Source organism: Carcharodon carcharias, chromosome 22, assembly GCF_017639515.1.
Source record: "Carcharodon carcharias isolate sCarCar2 chromosome 22, sCarCar2.pri, whole genome shotgun sequence".
In the NCBI taxonomy this organism is placed as follows: domain Eukaryota; kingdom Metazoa; phylum Chordata; class Chondrichthyes; order Lamniformes; family Lamnidae; genus Carcharodon; species Carcharodon carcharias.
The window spans coordinates 24,361,117-24,378,737 of NC_054488.1; the positions used below are offsets into that span (position 1 = coordinate 24,361,117).

General features: G+C 45.0%; 1 protein-coding gene across 1 annotated transcript in view; it reads left to right on the forward strand.

Moving 5' to 3' along the window:
* The window catches only part of LOC121293778 (proton channel OTOP3-like), a 42,415-nt gene extending 26,634 nt beyond the window's left edge, over window positions 1-15,781 (forward strand). The window contains exons 5-7 of the mRNA XM_041217095.1: window positions 1,442-1,572; window positions 7,036-7,955; window positions 12,379-15,781. Coding sequence (XP_041073029.1) covers window positions 1,442-1,572; window positions 7,036-7,955; window positions 12,379-12,549 — 1,222 coding nt within the window. The 3' untranslated portion in view covers window positions 12,550-15,781. The remainder of the gene's footprint in view (window positions 1-1,441; window positions 1,573-7,035; window positions 7,956-12,378) is intronic.
* Window positions 15,782-17,621: the final 1,840 nt, after the last annotated feature.

Below are 17,621 nucleotides of genomic sequence, written 5' to 3' on the forward strand. Positions count from 1 at the left end.
CTTCAGCCAGAAGTGACAAGTGCATGATTCACCTCAGCCTCTTCCAGCATCACAGGTGCCAGTCTTCAGCCAATTTGACTCATTGCACGTGATATCAAGAAACGGCTGAAGCCACTGGTGCATCAAAGGCTATGGGTCCTGACAACATTCCAGCAATACTACTGAAGACTTGTGCTCCAGAACAGGTCGTGGCCTTAGTCAAACTATTCCAGTACAGTTACAATATTGGCATCTACGTGACAATGTGGAAAATTGCCCAAGTATATCTTGTCCGCAAAAACCAGGACAAATCCAATCTGGAAAATTAGTGTCAAATCAGTCCACTTTCATTTATCAGCAAATACGATGGAAGGTGTCGTTGATAGGGCTATCAGGTGGCATTTATCAGCAATCACCTGCTCAATGATGCATAGTTTGGGTTCTGCAGTGACAACTCAGCTCTAGACTTCACTACAGGCTTGATCCAAACATGGATAAAAAAAGCTGAATTCCAGAGGTGAGATGAGAGTGACTGCCCTTGGCATCAAAGGGTCCTAGCAAAACTGAAGTCAATGAGAATCAAGGGGAATACTCCACTGGTTGGATTCATGCCTTGCACAAATGAGCTTGGTTGTGGTTGTTGGAGGTCAGTCATCTTAGCTCCAGGACATCACTGCAGGATTTCCTCAGGGTAGTGTCCTAGGCCCAACCATCTTCAGCTGCGTCATCAATTACCTTCCCTCCATGATAAGATCAGAAGTGGGGATGTAAGTAAATTTTAAAAATAAATAAAATAAATTTTTTAAAAGGGGTGAAGATCGAGGAGAGTGTTCATGGTCTGAAGTTGTTGAACTCAATGTTAAGTCCGGAAGGCTGGTAAGTGCCTAATTGGAAGATGAGGTGCTGTTCCTCCTGTTTGCATTGGGGTTCACTGGAACATTGCAGCAGGCCAAGGACGGACATGTAGGCAGAATGGTGTGTTGAAATGGCAAGCGACAGGGAGGTCTGGGTCATGCTTGCGGACAGACCGAAGTTGTTCCGCAAAGCAGTCACCCAGCCTGCATTTGGTCTCCCCAATGTAGAGGAGGCTGCATTGGGAGCAGTGAAAACAGCAGACCAAATTGAAGGAGGTGCAAGTGAAGCACTGCTTCACCTTAAAGGGGTGTTTGGGCCCTTCGACAGTGAGGAGGGAGGAGGTAAAGGGGCAGGTGTTGCACCTCCTGCGATTACATGGGATGATACTCACAAAAGGATGGCCAGGGTAGGCTGAATGGCTTCCTTCTGTGCCCGAACAACTCTATGACATCTTCATAAAAGCTGATAGTGCAAACCAGCCCTGAATGCGTTGCTTGGTTACATTGGGAATGCAGTTAGATCTGAGCGTACTCAACATCCCTTCAGTTGCCTGGGGAATTCTTGAATATATTCACCTCCAAACTCTACCTCTTTACCCCTGTTGTAGATGTGGGCTGATGCTTACCATAGCTACAGACCTGGTACTATGGATGAATGCAGTGACTGATGATTCGATTCATGTGGAATTGGAGGTTGAGGAGCAGACTGCACACAATGGGAACAGCACACGCCTTTCAGGTATCTTCATGTATGGGCATCAAATATCCCATAATACTTCAGTTCCTTACTTTCTGTTTTTCCAGGGTTATTTTTTGCAAAACAAGACAATGATTTTTCATCCAGTCAGTTACTTTACATGGACAGGAAGGTGCAAAGTGAGGGCCTAATATTTATCTACTGGGAGACTTGAGGGAAAATGGTAAAGAGTTACTTTCATTGAGCATTTTCATCCCAGCTTCATAGCAACAAAGGCAGGGAAGAATTACCAGACTATTCTCTGTGAAGTATAGAGCAACAGAGGAGCTTGGAATGCGTGTCCACAGATCCCTGAAGGTGGCTGGACACGTAGATAAGGTGGTCAAGAGGCATATGGGATACTTGCCTTTATCAACTGAAGCATGGGGTGAAATTGTCTCAGAATTGGCAAAGTCTGATATTGGGTGGGAAAAGGGGCATTTGACCCGACAGCAAAGACGTCTTTTTCTGCTGTATTGTGTGGCACTTTGTTTAAAAAATGCAGAGGCATGTGTTTCATGTTGTATCGCAGGCGTGGCGGTCTCTGATTCACCACCCCCCATCCCCATGGTAACCTCAGGCCTTCAGTAATCCAGGCAGCATATTTAAAGGGCGCCCCTGCACAGAGCTAGCTCTCTCTAAGGCATAGGAAGCTGCTAGAAAGTCATGGCTACCAACGGAGGGGGAAACATGCTGCCTCCAAATTTAATAACGTCTCCCTCGAGTGCCTCTTGGGCAGAGCACCGCAAAATCCTCTACCCCTGCTCTCCCGCTCTGGGCAAAGACCAGCAAGCAAGGTTACCAATCCAGCATGAGAGGTGGTAACAGCAGTGGTCAGCACCCAGTGCAGAAAGAGGATGAATGATCTCCGTTCCACCAGGGTAAGTTACTCTTCTCATCACTCTCAACCCATACCTCAGTTGCTGGAGCTGCAAAGGCAAGCTTGGGAACATCAGAAAGGGACGTCCGCTGCACTCCCCAGATTGCAAGGTATGATGGAGGAGTCGGTCCGCCTTCAGTCTGAGATTGTAACGCTGGAATGCCAACAGACCGAGATTCAACACTGGTAGGAGGGTGGCCGCCATGGAGACCTTGGTCCAAGACATCAGTCCTGCACTGCTGCAGGAGCTGCACTTCATCGCTGAGGCACTTGCTGGTATCCATCAGTGTCAACCTGAGGCGGGGCATCTCAAGCTCACTCCAGCTGCCCCTGCCTCTCAAGGAATCAGCCAGGGGCCCTCAAGCACCCATAGGGAGGAGGATCAGCAGATGCACACCCTGGTGCCATCCACCCAGTGACTCCAGGAGTGTCCAGGCCACTTCCTGTGACCCCCAGCAGCTCTAGCTCTGCAGGCCATGGAGAGTGGCACTGCCACACAACAGGACCCGAAAGCAGACCAGGGTCCTCCAGGTCTCGGCCCTCCAGAGGATGCCCATCAAGGTCGTCACAAACAACAGGGTGTAACAGTCAGCAGGCTGCCACCAGCTCCACTGTGGATGTCAGGGGAGCACCAAGATGTAGCAGCAGGGTTAGAAAGGTCAAGAAGATTTCATTGCACAACATGGGCATGGGTGTTAATCACTTAACGTTGACCATTATAAATACACTCCCAAGAATGTCTCCTTGTCTATGGCTCCCACTCACCCCTGCTCCTCATCTCAACATTCCTGACAGGTGAAGGTGTGGTGCTGAAGGGAACAAGTGATGCAGCTTGCCAAAGGATAAGTTGTCTTAAAGTCCATGTGTCCGATATACCTCAGTAGCATTTCGATGATATGAGCTTCTTCACAGAGCGTACATGCGCTGCCCTCAGCCAGACAGGTGTCAGACGTTCCCAGATGCAATGTGAAGATCTCCAGACTGTCCTCACTGCATCTCGTCATCATCCTCCTGGAATTTTGCGGCAATTGAGGGCCTCACCACTACACCTGGCTCGTCTGACCACTGCAATGGCCTCATCGCCTGCACCCTCACCTTCCTGGGCCTCATCACCCTCATCCCCTTCGACTTCCTCCTCATCAGAGGAGACATGCAGCTCTTGCATCTCCTCATCATCCAGGTCCTCCTCCCATTGCCAGGTTGTAGCACGCAGCAAGCCACCATGATGCATGACACCCTCTGGAGAGTTTACTGCAGTGCTTCACCAGATCTGTCCAGGAACTGGAACCTCATTGGTCAATGGTGTGCTCAAACCAAATTCCAGTTGCAGCATGAGCCTTGTTGTACCTTCTCTCACCAGGAGTCCAAGGCCGCCACACAGGTGTCATCAGCCATGTCCTTTGCACGTAGCCCTTGTCCCTAAGGAGCCAGCCCTGCAGCCTGTGTTGTCCCTGGAAGATGTCAGGGATCTGAAACCTGCTGAGGATGTACGAGCCGTGGTACTTCTGCACAATCCATTTGTTATAGTCACAGACCAGCTAAATATTGAGAGAGTGGTAGCCTTTGTGGTTCACATACTGGATTGATTGTTGCCAGGGAGATTTAAGAGCCACATGAGTGCAGTCGATGGCACCCTGAACCTGTGGAAATCCAGAAATCTGAGAAAATCCCAGTGCTCTTGTTTTGTGGCTTGCCTGATCCCTGTTGAAATTGACAAAGGTGTGTGGTTTGGCTAAAAAGGCATCCGTGACCTCCTGGATGCATTTGTGGGTGGAGGCTCGGGAGGTCCTGCAAAGGTCCCCAGTGGAGCCCTAGAAGGAGCCACTGCCACAGAAATTGAGCACAGCGGTAACTTCGCCAATGGCAGTGGATGCCCTCCGAGTCCCTGTGGTGCCAAATTCTGCAGAAGGTGGCATATGTACATGACCAGTTCTCTTGACATGCACAGGCATCAGCAACTGATGCTCGCTCATCTGCATGTAGCACATGCAACATCTATAGACCCTGGATCTAGCGGTGCACCTACAAACAACGGCTCTGTGGGGTTCATCCTCTGCGTGTGGAGAAGGCCGTACCATTCCTTGGTCTTCAGGTCCTCCCTTTGGCAAGCCAGGCACCTCCATCGCATTCTTCTCCTTTTTCTCTCCTGCCTGGAAGCAATGAGGCAGACAGTGAGATCACCAGACTCCATCTTCCTGATGGTCTTCTCACTGCAGTGTCAAAGAGAGAGATGCAAGGGTCAGCAATTGTTTCCTAAGGACCACTCTTGGTCAAGTCATCGCCTGCAGCTGCCTCTCAAGGCTCCTTAACACATGCCAGAGAGTCCAGGCCACCACATGGATGCCCAGTATTTAACATGCATGATGGCTCACCATGCCCACACCCAGCACCGCCCCACACCACATGACCAAGTGGTGGCAGCTTCAGCCACTCGACTGCATCCTGAACTCTCATCTCAGGTGCAGTCATTGTACTAACCTGGACTTCAAGGCTTCACGGTTTGCTTGTACCATGAGGGTGAGTTTTCAATGTCAATGAAACATAATGCAAAGTACTAGGAGCACACCCCTCAGTCAGTGATCAATGGCCACCTTTCCCATGAGGATCCTCAAGCTTGCCCAACTGGGCAATGGTTCTGAGGCACCAAAGCACTCATTTGAGTTTGAAGTCTGCGCGTGAGAGGATAACAGTAGAGGAGCAATCACTGGCATTGTTAGGAATTAATGCTGCTTGTGTAGACACAATTGCTTGACTAGGCTGACTCCAAGCATGTCAAATGATCTCAAGTTAAACACACTCAACTGCAGTGGAGTGCTCATCTTTGACATGTTTTGCCAATAGCCTGGCCGTTTTCTTCCCACCCGACCCCTGCATGTGTTTGTGCTCAAACTTCAGTTGGTGCTGCCACTGGCACCGTCACCCTTGTCCCAAGGCTGCCCCTCACCCTTCCCCTTTGCATTGTCACCCTTGCTCTGGCACAAGCCAGCCATGAATAAGCCACTGCAGAGACTTGACTGTGCCCCCCCGAATCGGAGCTGCTGACGTCATCGTGAGCGCTGGGCAAAGCTGTGTGGATTCACTGCTGAGATTACCTTGAAGTTGAGGCTACCAGGCTCACGCCTTTTAAAGGCAGTTGTAAATCACGGCTTCATGAAATCATGCCAACGTGGGATTTAAATTTGACATGGGGGAAAGGTTCAAGTGTGTGGCCTCAATAATTAGATGCTAATTTATTACACTAAATTCCCGTGTTCGACAGCGGGAAACGCGGCCCACCATTGACGAGAGGAGGGGACAATCGCGTTCTGGATTTATGTTGTCAGGAAATGCAGCTAGGGCCTTCTCGCGAAATTCTTTGATCTCGCCACCTGCCTGCTGCAAATGGGAGCGGAAAATCCCGGCCACAGAGTTTCAGAGCAAGGAGATTATGCTGGAACTGTATAAAACACTAGTTAGGCCACAGCTGAAATACTGTGTGCTGTCCTGGTCATCACACTATAAGAAAGACGCGATTGCACTGGAGAGGGCACAGTGGAGATTTATGAGGATTTTGCCGGGATTGGAGGATTTTAGCTCTGAGGCTGGGGTTGTTATCTTTCGAACAAGGGAGGCTGAGGGGAGATTTCATTGAAAGTCATGAGGGGTCAGTAGTGGATCTTCTTCTTGAGTTCTCTGCCTGAACAGATCCGACCCACAGCACCATGACCTGCACCACAGGTAGGGAAAGGAGGCAGATCCCAAATCCACCCCAGCTGGAACGGGGACCAAACTCTGTGCTGTTGGCGCCAATATGACCCACACTGGCCATCCAGCCAACTGAGCCAACTGGCCCCCATAAGACGTCCATATTGCTCTGGCAACATACACTTTTACATGCATCTTATGGACCTAATGGAGGTCTTTAAAATTATAAAGGGATTTGGTAGGGTTTGTAGAGAAGATGTTTCCACTTGTGAAGGAATTCAAGGGGAATAAATATAATAGAAACAGAAAATGCTGGAAATACTCAGCAGGTTTGGTACCACTGGAGACCGAAACAGTTAATGTTTCAGGTCGATGACCTTTCATCAGAAATGGGAAAAATTAGAGATGTAATAGGTTTTATGCAAGTATACAGGCAGGGAAAGGGAGGTAGGTGGTGGGTCATGCAAAGCACGATAGGGAAGGTCGGTGATAGGGTGAAAGGCAGGAGAGATTAAATGACAAAACAGATGAAGGGGAAAGGGGGTGCCCTTAAATATAAAATGAAATCACTATAAATCCAATAAGGAATTCAGGAGAAACTTCTTTACTCAGAGTGTGGTTAGAACGTGGAACTCACTGCCACAAGGAGCAATTGAAACAAATAAGAGATGCAGTTGAGGGAAAGTAGATATACATATAAGAGGCAAAAAGATATGTTGATAAGGTAAAATGAAGTGGGAGGAGGCTTGTGTGAAATATAAGTAATGGCACAGGGCAGTTGGAATTATTGTGTGCTGTAAATACTATGTAATTCAAAGTACTCCCAGCAGAGGGTGGATACAATGAAAATAATGGAGATATTTCCTGTTATTCAACTCATCAAATTTGATTTGTTTTTATAGATTACATCAACATTACAGCCTACAGCTGTCAGAGTGAGCTGTGCACTATTTTTCGCAAGTGTGTTGTTATCATGTACCCTTTTAACATAGAGTACTGCCTCATCTCCTCTACCATGCTCTACATCATGTGGACAAACATCGGAAGAACCATTGACCACCATATAACTCATGCAAGTTACAAGTTCAGAGGTTTTGGCCTTGTTTTGGGACCACTGCTGGGGTTAGTGGTGATAATTATTGGATTGTGTATCTTCATCCTGTATCAGATAGAGATTTCAACTGATCCTTCACAGCCCAAACCCTTTGTGCAGTTCTATGTTTTCCACATCATCTTGCTCTCAGTCATGTCTCTCTGCTCTCTAGCTGGTACAGCCATCCACAAGTTGGGGGAGAGACATGTTGACACCAAGGAGAACCCAACTCGCAGTCTAGATGTGGTTCTGTTGCAGGTAGCTGCGCTTGGCCCATTGTGCATCTCGTATTTCTCTATCGTGGCCATTGTGTCCACCCATCTCAGGCAGCCTGTGGATATTCTCAATCTCACCTACTCAATGCTCATAATCATCGAACACATACTGCAGAACCTCTTCATTATTGAGGGTTTGCATAGACAACATGTTGCAGAAGAGCTTTGTTTAAGATCTGGGGAGATGAGTGAGAAGGACCTCACCACTGACCCTCAGCAGGAGGCACTGCCCTTAGAGGTAGGCAATGATGTTCATGAGCCCACTGCAGCAGCAACGTTAAACACAATTACTGATGGACAAGATGAGCCAAGTAATGCTAATGGAGTGATCAACTGTTCATCCGAACTGGACTTGAGAACTTCCCAACTGTCGCTACAAACGAACAGCAAATTCAACTGGAAACGGAAGCTCCTGAAAGAGATCTCTATGTTTATGATCATGTCCAACCTAATAGTAAGTTACCTTTGGCTTTTTTTGTTACAATTTTCCTCCTTACCCCTCTTTTCCTGGGCTAGCTGATAGTTCCACAGATTCTGGTGGCTCACCCACCCCCACTTCCCCAAACGTTATGGCTGGCAGATGCATCAGGTACGAACATAGGAATAGGAGGAGGCCACTGAGCCTCTCGAGTCTGTACCTCCATTTGTGGAAAAGCATGCACAGAAACAATGGACCGAATGGCCTCCTCCTGTGTTGTAACCATTCTATGATTCTATGACTGACTGTATCCCAATTCCATTTACCCACTTTTAACCCAATCTCCTTGATATCCTTATCCAACAAAAATCTATCAATCTCAAGTTTGAAGTCTCCAATTGACTCCCAGCATCAACAGCTATTTTGGGGAGGGGGGTAAGGTTTCTAAATTTCCACTACACTTTGTGTAAAGAAATGCTTTCTGATTCCACACCTGATTGGTCTAGCTCTATTTAAGGCTAAGCCCCACTGTTCTAGATTCTTCCACCAGAGAAAATAGTTTTTCTGTACCTCCACTACTATATCCTTTTAACATTTAACTACCTTGATTAGATCACCCCTTAATCTTCTACACTCAAGAGAATAGTTTATGCAACTTGTTCTCATAATGTCACCCTTTAAGCCCTGGTATCATTCTGATGAATCTACTCTGTTTATTTCGATTGCATTAACAGCCCAAGTGGCAATTTCTTAAGTATAAGGAGTGGCATTAGAATTGTTCCAGTTTAACACACTGTCCATGAGATATAATTCACGCCTTGCAACATGCTGCACATTCATAGCACTCTTGACTCTGAGTTAGAGAGTTACGGGTTCAAACCGAGTCCAGAAATTTGAGCCCATAATCCAGGCTGAATTGTCTGAGGGAGTGCTACAGTGTTGAAAGTTGAAATGTTAAACCGAGGCCCCACATGCCCTCTCAGGTGGATGTAAATGATCCCTTGGCAATATTTCAAAGAAGAGCAGAGGTGTTCTCTCTGGTGTACTGGCCAATATTTATCCCTCAACCAACATCACTAAAACTGATTAACAGGTAATTTATCATTTTTACCTAACTCATTCATTTGGGAAATGTTGAAATCAAATCAGCCACTTGAGTTATTTCCCATTAGATTCCATTGAAGTAAAATCAGGTAGAAATAATACAGCTGGTCAATTGGATCCAGATATGACAAGTTAAAATGACTTGGTCTTTGTGGGATCATGCTGTGTACATTCTGGAAGCACTTTGGGACGCCCCAAGGATGTGAAATCCAAGCTATTTCCAGATCTATCCTAATCCTTTTAAGAATTAACAAAACTGTAAGTGCCACAGAATAAGCTCAACCACTCAGTGAATAGTGAAGGCAGTTTGGTCTGACATCTCCATGATTATAGAAATTTAAAGCTTGGAACAAATCCATTCAACCCACCATGACTGTGCTGGCTCTTCACCACAGTAAACTGAAGATAATTCCAATGCCCTTCTCTCCCCACAGACCTGTGTCTCCCTCTGCTTCAAATATTTATTTATTGTCCCAAAAAGATGCAATGGTCTCAGCCTTAACTACTCCCTGTAGCAAAACCCTCCCTCCTACAACCCTCTAAGGAGATTTCTTTGTATCTTCCTTGCTCTTCGTAACTATTCTATATTCATGACCCTTTATCACTGACTCCCCAACAAGTCCCTGTTGGCTCTGTACAAACCATTCATAATGTTAAAACCTCAATTAAACCTCCTCTTACCTTTCTCTGCTCCAGTGGGAACTGGTGAATCTTCACAGTACTTTCACTATAATGGAATGCCTAATCAATGTTTTTGAACAAAATTAGCTCTTTACTATTGCACTCCATGCCCCTATTTGTAAAACCCTAAAAAAACTATATCTCAAGCACTCATGACTTTCACTATGTGTTTGACCTCTTGCATTGCTCCATTCATTCTCTGTCTATTGAGTTGATAATCCTATTGCTTGTTTTCTTCCATTTAGCCCAAAAGTGCTGGATGTTGGCACTATGCAAAGTGGTTCATTCCCTGTTGACATTCCTCAACAGTGTCCCAACTAACTTTGTTACAGCATGGGTTAGACGCACAATAAATGTCCCTCTACCCTGGCCCATCAAACAATCTCAAAGCAGTTAACATAAGAACATAAGAAATAAGAGCAAGAGTAGACCACATATCTGTCAAGCTTGTCCTGCCATTTAATATGATCATGGCTGATTTTTGGCTTCAACTCAAATTTGCCGCCTGCTCCCCATATCCCTTGACTCCCTGAGAGACCAAACAGCTGTCCGTTTGAACCTTAAATATAGTCAGTGATGGAGCATCCACAACCTTCTGGAGTGGAGAATTCAAAAGATTTACAACCCTTTGAATAAAGAAATTTCTTCTCAACCCATTCCTAAATAATTTGCCCCTTTTCCTGAGAATATGCCCCTGTGTTTGAGACTGTGTGTGTACCCTGTTAAGTCCCTTCAGAAGCTTGTATTTATCAATGAGATTACCTCTCATTCTTCTAAACTCCAGAAAATACAGAGCCAATTTACTCAGCTTCTCATCATAGGACAACCCTCTCATTCCAGGGATCAATCTGGTAATCCTTCGCTGTACTTCTTCCAATCCAAGTGTATCTTTTGATAAATATGGAGATCAAAACTGCACACAGTATTTCGGGTGTGGTCACAGCAAAGTCCTGTATAATTGTAGCAAGACTTAGAACCATAGAAAAGTTACAGCACAGAAGGAGGCTATTTGGCCCATCTTGTCTATGCCAGCCTGAGGACACCCAGGTGCCCTTTCTAATCCCACCTTCCTGCACCGGCCCATAGCCCAGCAGCTTACAGCACTTAAGGTGCAGATCCAGGTACGTTGTAAAAGAGTTTAGAGTTTCTGCCTCTACCACTAACTTGGGCAGTGAATTCCAGACACCCACTACCCTCTGCGTTAAAAAAAGTTCTTCCTCATGTCCCCCCTACACCTTCTGCCACTTATCTTGAATCTATGTCCCCTGGTTCTAGAATTCTCCACCAAGGGAAACTTTATTCTTGTGCTCCAATCCCCTTGCAATAAAAGCCAACATGCCATTTGTCTCTCTAATTGCTGTACGAAATACTAACTTTCCGTGTTCCTTGTATAAGTACACTCAAGTCCCTTCGAAAATCAACATTTAAGTTTCATGCCTTTTTAAAAAATATTCTGCATTTCTATGCTTACTACCAAAGTGAATAGCCCCACACTTCCCCATATTATAGTCCACCTGACACCTTATTGCCCATTCACTTAAACTGCTTATATCTCTTTGCAGCCTCTTTGTATCATCGGCAAACTTAGATACATTACTCTTTGTCTTTCCAGCTAAAACATGAATATAGATTGTAAATAGTTGAGGCTCCAGCACTGATCATTGCAGCATTTCATTGGTTACAACCTGCCAACTTGATAATGCCCCATTTATCCCTATTCTCTGCTTCCTGTCCGTTAACCAATCTGCTATCCATACTTTTATATTGCATCCAACTCCATGGGCCCTTATCTTGTGTATTAACCTTTTGTGTGCACCTTATGGACATCTTTTGGAAATCCAGGTATATTATATCTACTGGTTCTCCTTTATCTACCCTACTAGTTACATCCTCAGAAAACTATAAAATTGTCAAACACAATTTCCCTTTCGTAAAACCATGTTGATTTTGTCTGAGCATACTATGCTTTGCATTATTAACACTTCCTTAACAGTAGATTCCAGCACTTGCCCGATGTCTGATGTCAGGCTAACTAGCCTGTAATTTCCTGTTTTTTTTCTCTCTCCCTCCTTAGTAAGCTATGTTCGGATCTTGCTGACTTTTTTGTTTTCAATGGAATGTACTTTTGTTGAATGTTTTGAATTTTTAAAAAATGTTTCAAATCTGAAGGAACCATTCTAGAAATGCACAACACCAATGAAACATAGAGTAAACCCACCCACCCCTCCCTCAAAGCGAGCCATCAAACATTCCCAGATCAGGTACAAAACAGTGGTTACACACAAGAGTGAAGTTCCCAGAACAATTATGGCATCGGTTAAATACAGACTAAAGTGCTCTCTATCCTGTTGCACCAAACATTCCCAGGGTAGGTATGGCACAGGTTAGATACAGAGTAAATCTCCCTTGACACTGTCCCCATCAAACGCTCCCTGCTCATACTGTCTCGGAGATCAGACTTGGGTACCCTGCCCAGGAGCAGAGATGCCTAGCACTATGCGTGCTGTAATTGTTTGGTTTATTTGTGCATATGTCAGTGTTTTTCTACTACTTGTACTATGTTAAATGTTTTTCAGTAATAATTGAGTAATATGAGTAATAATTGACTCTTGATTTGTGCCTAATGGCAGATGTCATCCTAGAGGGTAACTGACTGAACCTTGCTCCTTTCCAGCTCTGGATTATACCTGCATTTGGAGCTCATCCCCAGTTTGAAAATGGTCTTGAGAAACGGTTCTATGGGTTTTCAGTCTGGTTTGCCATTCTGAATCTTGGGCTGCCATTAGGAGTTTTTTACAGAATGCATGCAGCTGGCAATCTCCTGGAAATCCACCTCACTGCCTGATCCCTCAATTTGTTAGTGAAGAGTAAATCACCTGATTCTTGACTCCCTCTTACTGAAGTGTAAATCACTGCCTGATTCTTCGCTCTGTTACCAAAGAATAAATCGCTACCTGATTCTTCGCTCTGTTACCGAAGAATAAATCACTGCCTGATTCTTCGCTCCATTACTGACGAGAAACTCACTGCCTGATTCTTTACTCCGTTAAAGAGTAAATCACTGCCTGATTCTTCACTCCGTTACTGAAGAGTAACTCACTGCCTGATTCTTCACTCCGTTACTGAAGAGTAACTCACTGCCTGATTCCTCACTCCATTACTGAAGAGTAACTCACTGCCTGATTCCTCACTCTGTTACTGAAGAGTAACTCACTGCCTGATTCCTCACTCTGTTACTGAAGAGTAACTCACTGCCTGATTCTTCACTCCATTACTGAAGAGTAATTCACTGCCTGATTCTTCACTCCATCACTGAAGAGTAAATCGCTGCCTGATTCTTCTTAATTACTGAAGAGTAAATCACTGCCTGATTCGAAGCATTGACTATTGGTTGAATGCTTTTGGAGATGAGCTGTCATTATTTAGTGTAATGAAAAAGGTTGTAGGGAACTCAGCCATCATTTTACTTGTTGGAAATCCAATGTTTTTTGAGTTGACACAGATTCACTGTTGAAGTGGTGAAGGGGTCAGAGAGCCAGTGTGGAAATTCTAACAGATGAAGAGGGAACCAATGTAAAACAAAGGTTGTATTCCACACAATTCTGCAACATAAACCTCAAGTTGCAATTAGACAATTGACTGTAATGTGTGATTGAGCATTTCACGTTTATGTGCACCAGGTGAAATAACAAGGAACTGCATGTGGCTCCAACAAGAGAGACAGAGGGAGACACTGGCATAAGGGAGACAGAGATTAGCTCAAGGCGGAGACAGACATAGACTGACATAAGGGAGAGATGTGAAAGAAATTAGCCAGGAGGTTGCAGCAATCAAAGATTTTCAGAAACAATACATACCAATGAACTGGTCAAGGACATCCCATCATTGAAAGTTTTCTCCACGAACCCTGGGCCAGCAACCGATCATTTGTTCTGAACCTGAACTGCTGTACACGAAGAGTCAAAGCTCCAGGTGATGGAGAGAATTTCATTGCCAGGATGTGCGCGGGATGAAAGTGTACTGATGACATTGTGTGATTGATATAGATTGTCAATGTAAAACCACAGCAGCTCTAGTGTACATGACTGGAACACTAACCATTGGCAGCTCTGGTCCTGACTGAGTGGATAGTTGGCAAATTGCGTCGGTGATCAGAGGGTGATTCTGATGTGGTGACAGCCACTTAATTCTTTCAAATGTCAATTGTAGTAATAACCAGACAAAGCAAGGGAGCTCCACTGAATACCCAGTGCATTAGGTACTGTACAAGGGACAAGTGGTGCCCGATACATGGCTTTAAACCATGGCTCAGTTGGCACCAATTTCACTTCCAAGTCAAAAGGCCTGTGTTCAAGTTTCATTCCAGGACTTGAATACAAAATTCTAGTCCAACATTCCAGTGCAGTACTGAGGGAGTGTTGCACTGTCAGAGGTGCAGTCTTTCAGGTGAGACATTAAATGGAGGCTCCGTCTGCCATCTCAGGTGGATTTAATAGATCCAGTGGCACTTTTCGAAAACAGCAAGGAAGTTCTCCCCAGTGTCCTGTATTTATCCCTCAATAAATGTCACCAAAATAAGATTACCTGGTTAAGTATCACCTTATTGTTTGTGGGAGCTTGCAGTGTGCAAATTAGCTACTGTGTTTCCTATTACAGTAATGACCATACTTCACTTTGGGATGATTTGAGGCCAGGAAAAGCATTCCTTGATTGGACTACAGGAGGGAACAGCTTCATTGGAAGGGATTTAAAAAAACTGTTCACAAACTTCTGAAATGACTTTTTTGAATACTTTGCACTTCTGAGTGCAGAACCGAGCTGAGGCAATCCTTAATGTGGTTGTCAGTGACCTAGAGGAATCTGTCCATGGATCCTGATGCCTGACCATTTAGAAATCAATTGCTTTCGCCCTGGTGGTTTAAGATTTTGAGGGGGAGAACTCAACATTTACAACATCACCCCTCACAGGTGTCAGTGCAAATGCACAGAGTCAGTTAGTAAAATCAAAATTATTTTTGAGCCAGTATTTATTTCAGAGAGGTGTGAACTTTCCACAACAAGGGACCAGACCAGTTATCAGCTGGTTTCTCTTCATTAAAACTGAAGGGTCCAATGAGCACTGGGAAATTGAAATCACCATTTTAAAAAATATACTATATATCAAAATCTTCAGTCAATAACTTTAAGGGTGATTATTTGCTGATTAATACATAAGAACATAAGGACTAGGAGCAGGAATAGGCAATTCAGCTCCGTGAGCCTGCCCTGCCATTCAATATGATCATGGCTGATCTCATTTCGGCCTCAACTCCAATTTCCCACCCTCTCCCCAATAAGAATACTAGTTGTAATAAATAAGCTAACAAAATAGGTTTGATTTCAGCAATTTTTTAAACCATGGATAGTCTCACACAAATCCAGCTTGCATTTCTAAAGCACCTTTAATGTTGTAAAGTATTCCAATGCACTTCACAGAAATATTATATAACAAAATTTGACACTGCGCAACATCAGGAGCTATTAGTACAGGTGACCAAAAATGTGGTCAAAGAGCTAGGTTTTAAGAAGTGTCTTAGAGGAGAGAGAGTTGGAGAGATCCAGCTGGTGGGACCGCACTCACCTCGTTCCATTCTTATCTATCCATTCAGAACCAGAGAATCGCCTGCTCCTGCACCATTACCTCCGGAGATCCCAAATATCTATCCCTGAGCCCCTCTCATTTCCCATCTCCACGCTGCCCCTCAGCGACATCACCTGAAAACACACAATTAGATTCCACTTGTCATCCAGTACTGGATAAGCAGAAATTTACTCCAACTAAATATTGGAAAGACTGAATACATTGTATTTGGACCCTGCCACAAACTCTGTTCTCTAAACAACTACTCTATCATTCACCCTGGTGATTGCCCGAGGCTGATGGAAGGGGTCATCAACGATGCTATCATGTGCCAACTGATTTAGCAATAGCCTGCTCACTGACACTCAGTTTGGGTTTCACCAGGGTCACTCAGTTTCTGACCTCATTACAGCCTTGGTTCAAACATGGACAAAAGAGCTGAATTACACAAGTGAGGTGAGAGTGACTACCCTTGACATCAAGGCAGCATTTGACCAAGTGTGGCATCAAGCAACCCTAGCAAAACTGGAGTCGGTGGGAATCAAGGGAAAACTCTCCACTGATGGGGTCATACCTAGCACAGAGGAAGATGGTTGTGGTTGTTGGAGGTCAGTCATCTCAGTTCCAGGACATCATTGCAGGAGTTCCTCAGGGTAGTGTCCTAGGCCCAACCATCTTCAGCTGCTTCATCAATGACCTTCCTCCATCATAAGGTCAGAAGTGGGAATGTTCGTTGACGACTACATAATGTTCAACACCATTCGCGACTCCTCAGATACTGAAGCAGTCCATGTCCGAATGCAGCAAGACCTGGACAATATCCAGGCTTGGGCTGACAAGTGGCAAGTAACATTCACACCACACAAGTGCCAAGCAATGACCATCTTCAAAAGAGAATATCTAACCATCGCCCCTTGACTTTCAATGACTTTACCATTGCGGAATCCCCCACTATTAACATCCTGGGGGTTACCATTAACCAGAAACTGAACTGGACTAGCCATATAAATACTGTGGCTACAAGAGCAGGTCAGAGGCTAGGAATCTTGCAGTGAGTAACTAAACTCCTGACTCCCCAAAATCTGTCCACAAGGAACAAGTCAGGAGTGTGATGGAATACTTTCTACTTGCCTGGATGAATACAGCTCCAACAACACTCAAGAAGCTTGACACCATCCAGGACAAAGCAGCCCGCTTGATTGGCACCCCCTTCAACAAACATTTACTCACTCTCGACAAACAGTGGCAGCAGTGTGTACCATCTAAAAGATGCACCATAGAAACTCACCAAGACTCCTTAGGCAGCACCTTCCAAAACCACGACCACTACCATCTAGAAGGACAAGGACAAGGGTAGCAGATAAATGGGAACAACACCACCTAGAAGATCCCCTCCAAGCCACTCACCATCCTGACTTGGAAATATATCGCCATTCCTTCACAGTCGCTGGGTCAAAATCCTGGAACTCCCTTCCTAACAGCACTGTGGATGTACCTACAACACAGGGACTACAGCAGTTCAAGGCAGCAGCTCACCAATACCTTCTGAAGGACAATTAGCGTTGGGCGATAAATACTGGCCTAGCTAGTGAAGCCCACATCCCGTAAAACGAAGAAATAAAAATGACCAGATCATTTGGAAACTTGGTGTTGTATTTGACCCTGTTGTACTTGAGCTACAACCACACATCTGCACCATCACCAACACTGCCTATTTCCATCTCTGTGACATCACCCAGCTTCATCCCACCCCAGCTCATCTGCTGCTAAAACTCCCATTCATGCCATTGTTACCTCTAAACTCAACTATTCCTATGCAATCCTGGTTGGCCTCCCACATTCTACCTTCTGTAAACTTGAGATCATGCAAAGCTGTGCTGCCTGTGTCCTTACTCACACCAAGCCCAATTTACCCATTGCGCTGACTGACACTAGCTCCCTGTTAAACAATGCCTTGATTTTAAATTTCTCATCCTTGTTTTCAAATCCCTCTATGGCCTCGTCCTTCCAAATCTCTGTAAGATCCTCCAGCCCTGCAACCCTCTAAGATCTCTGCATTCCTCAATTCTGGCATCTTAAACATCCCCAATTTTGAAGACTCCACAATTGGCAGCTGTGCCTTTCACTTGTGCAGGCCCCAAGCTCTGGAATTTCCTCCCTAAACCTCTCTGCCTGCCTTTCTCTCTCCTCCACCTCTCTCCCTAAAACCCACCTTTTGGCCATATGCCCTAGTATTGCATTATGTGACTCAATTTCAAATTTTGTTTGATAGTGCTCCTGTGAAGCGTCTTTGAATA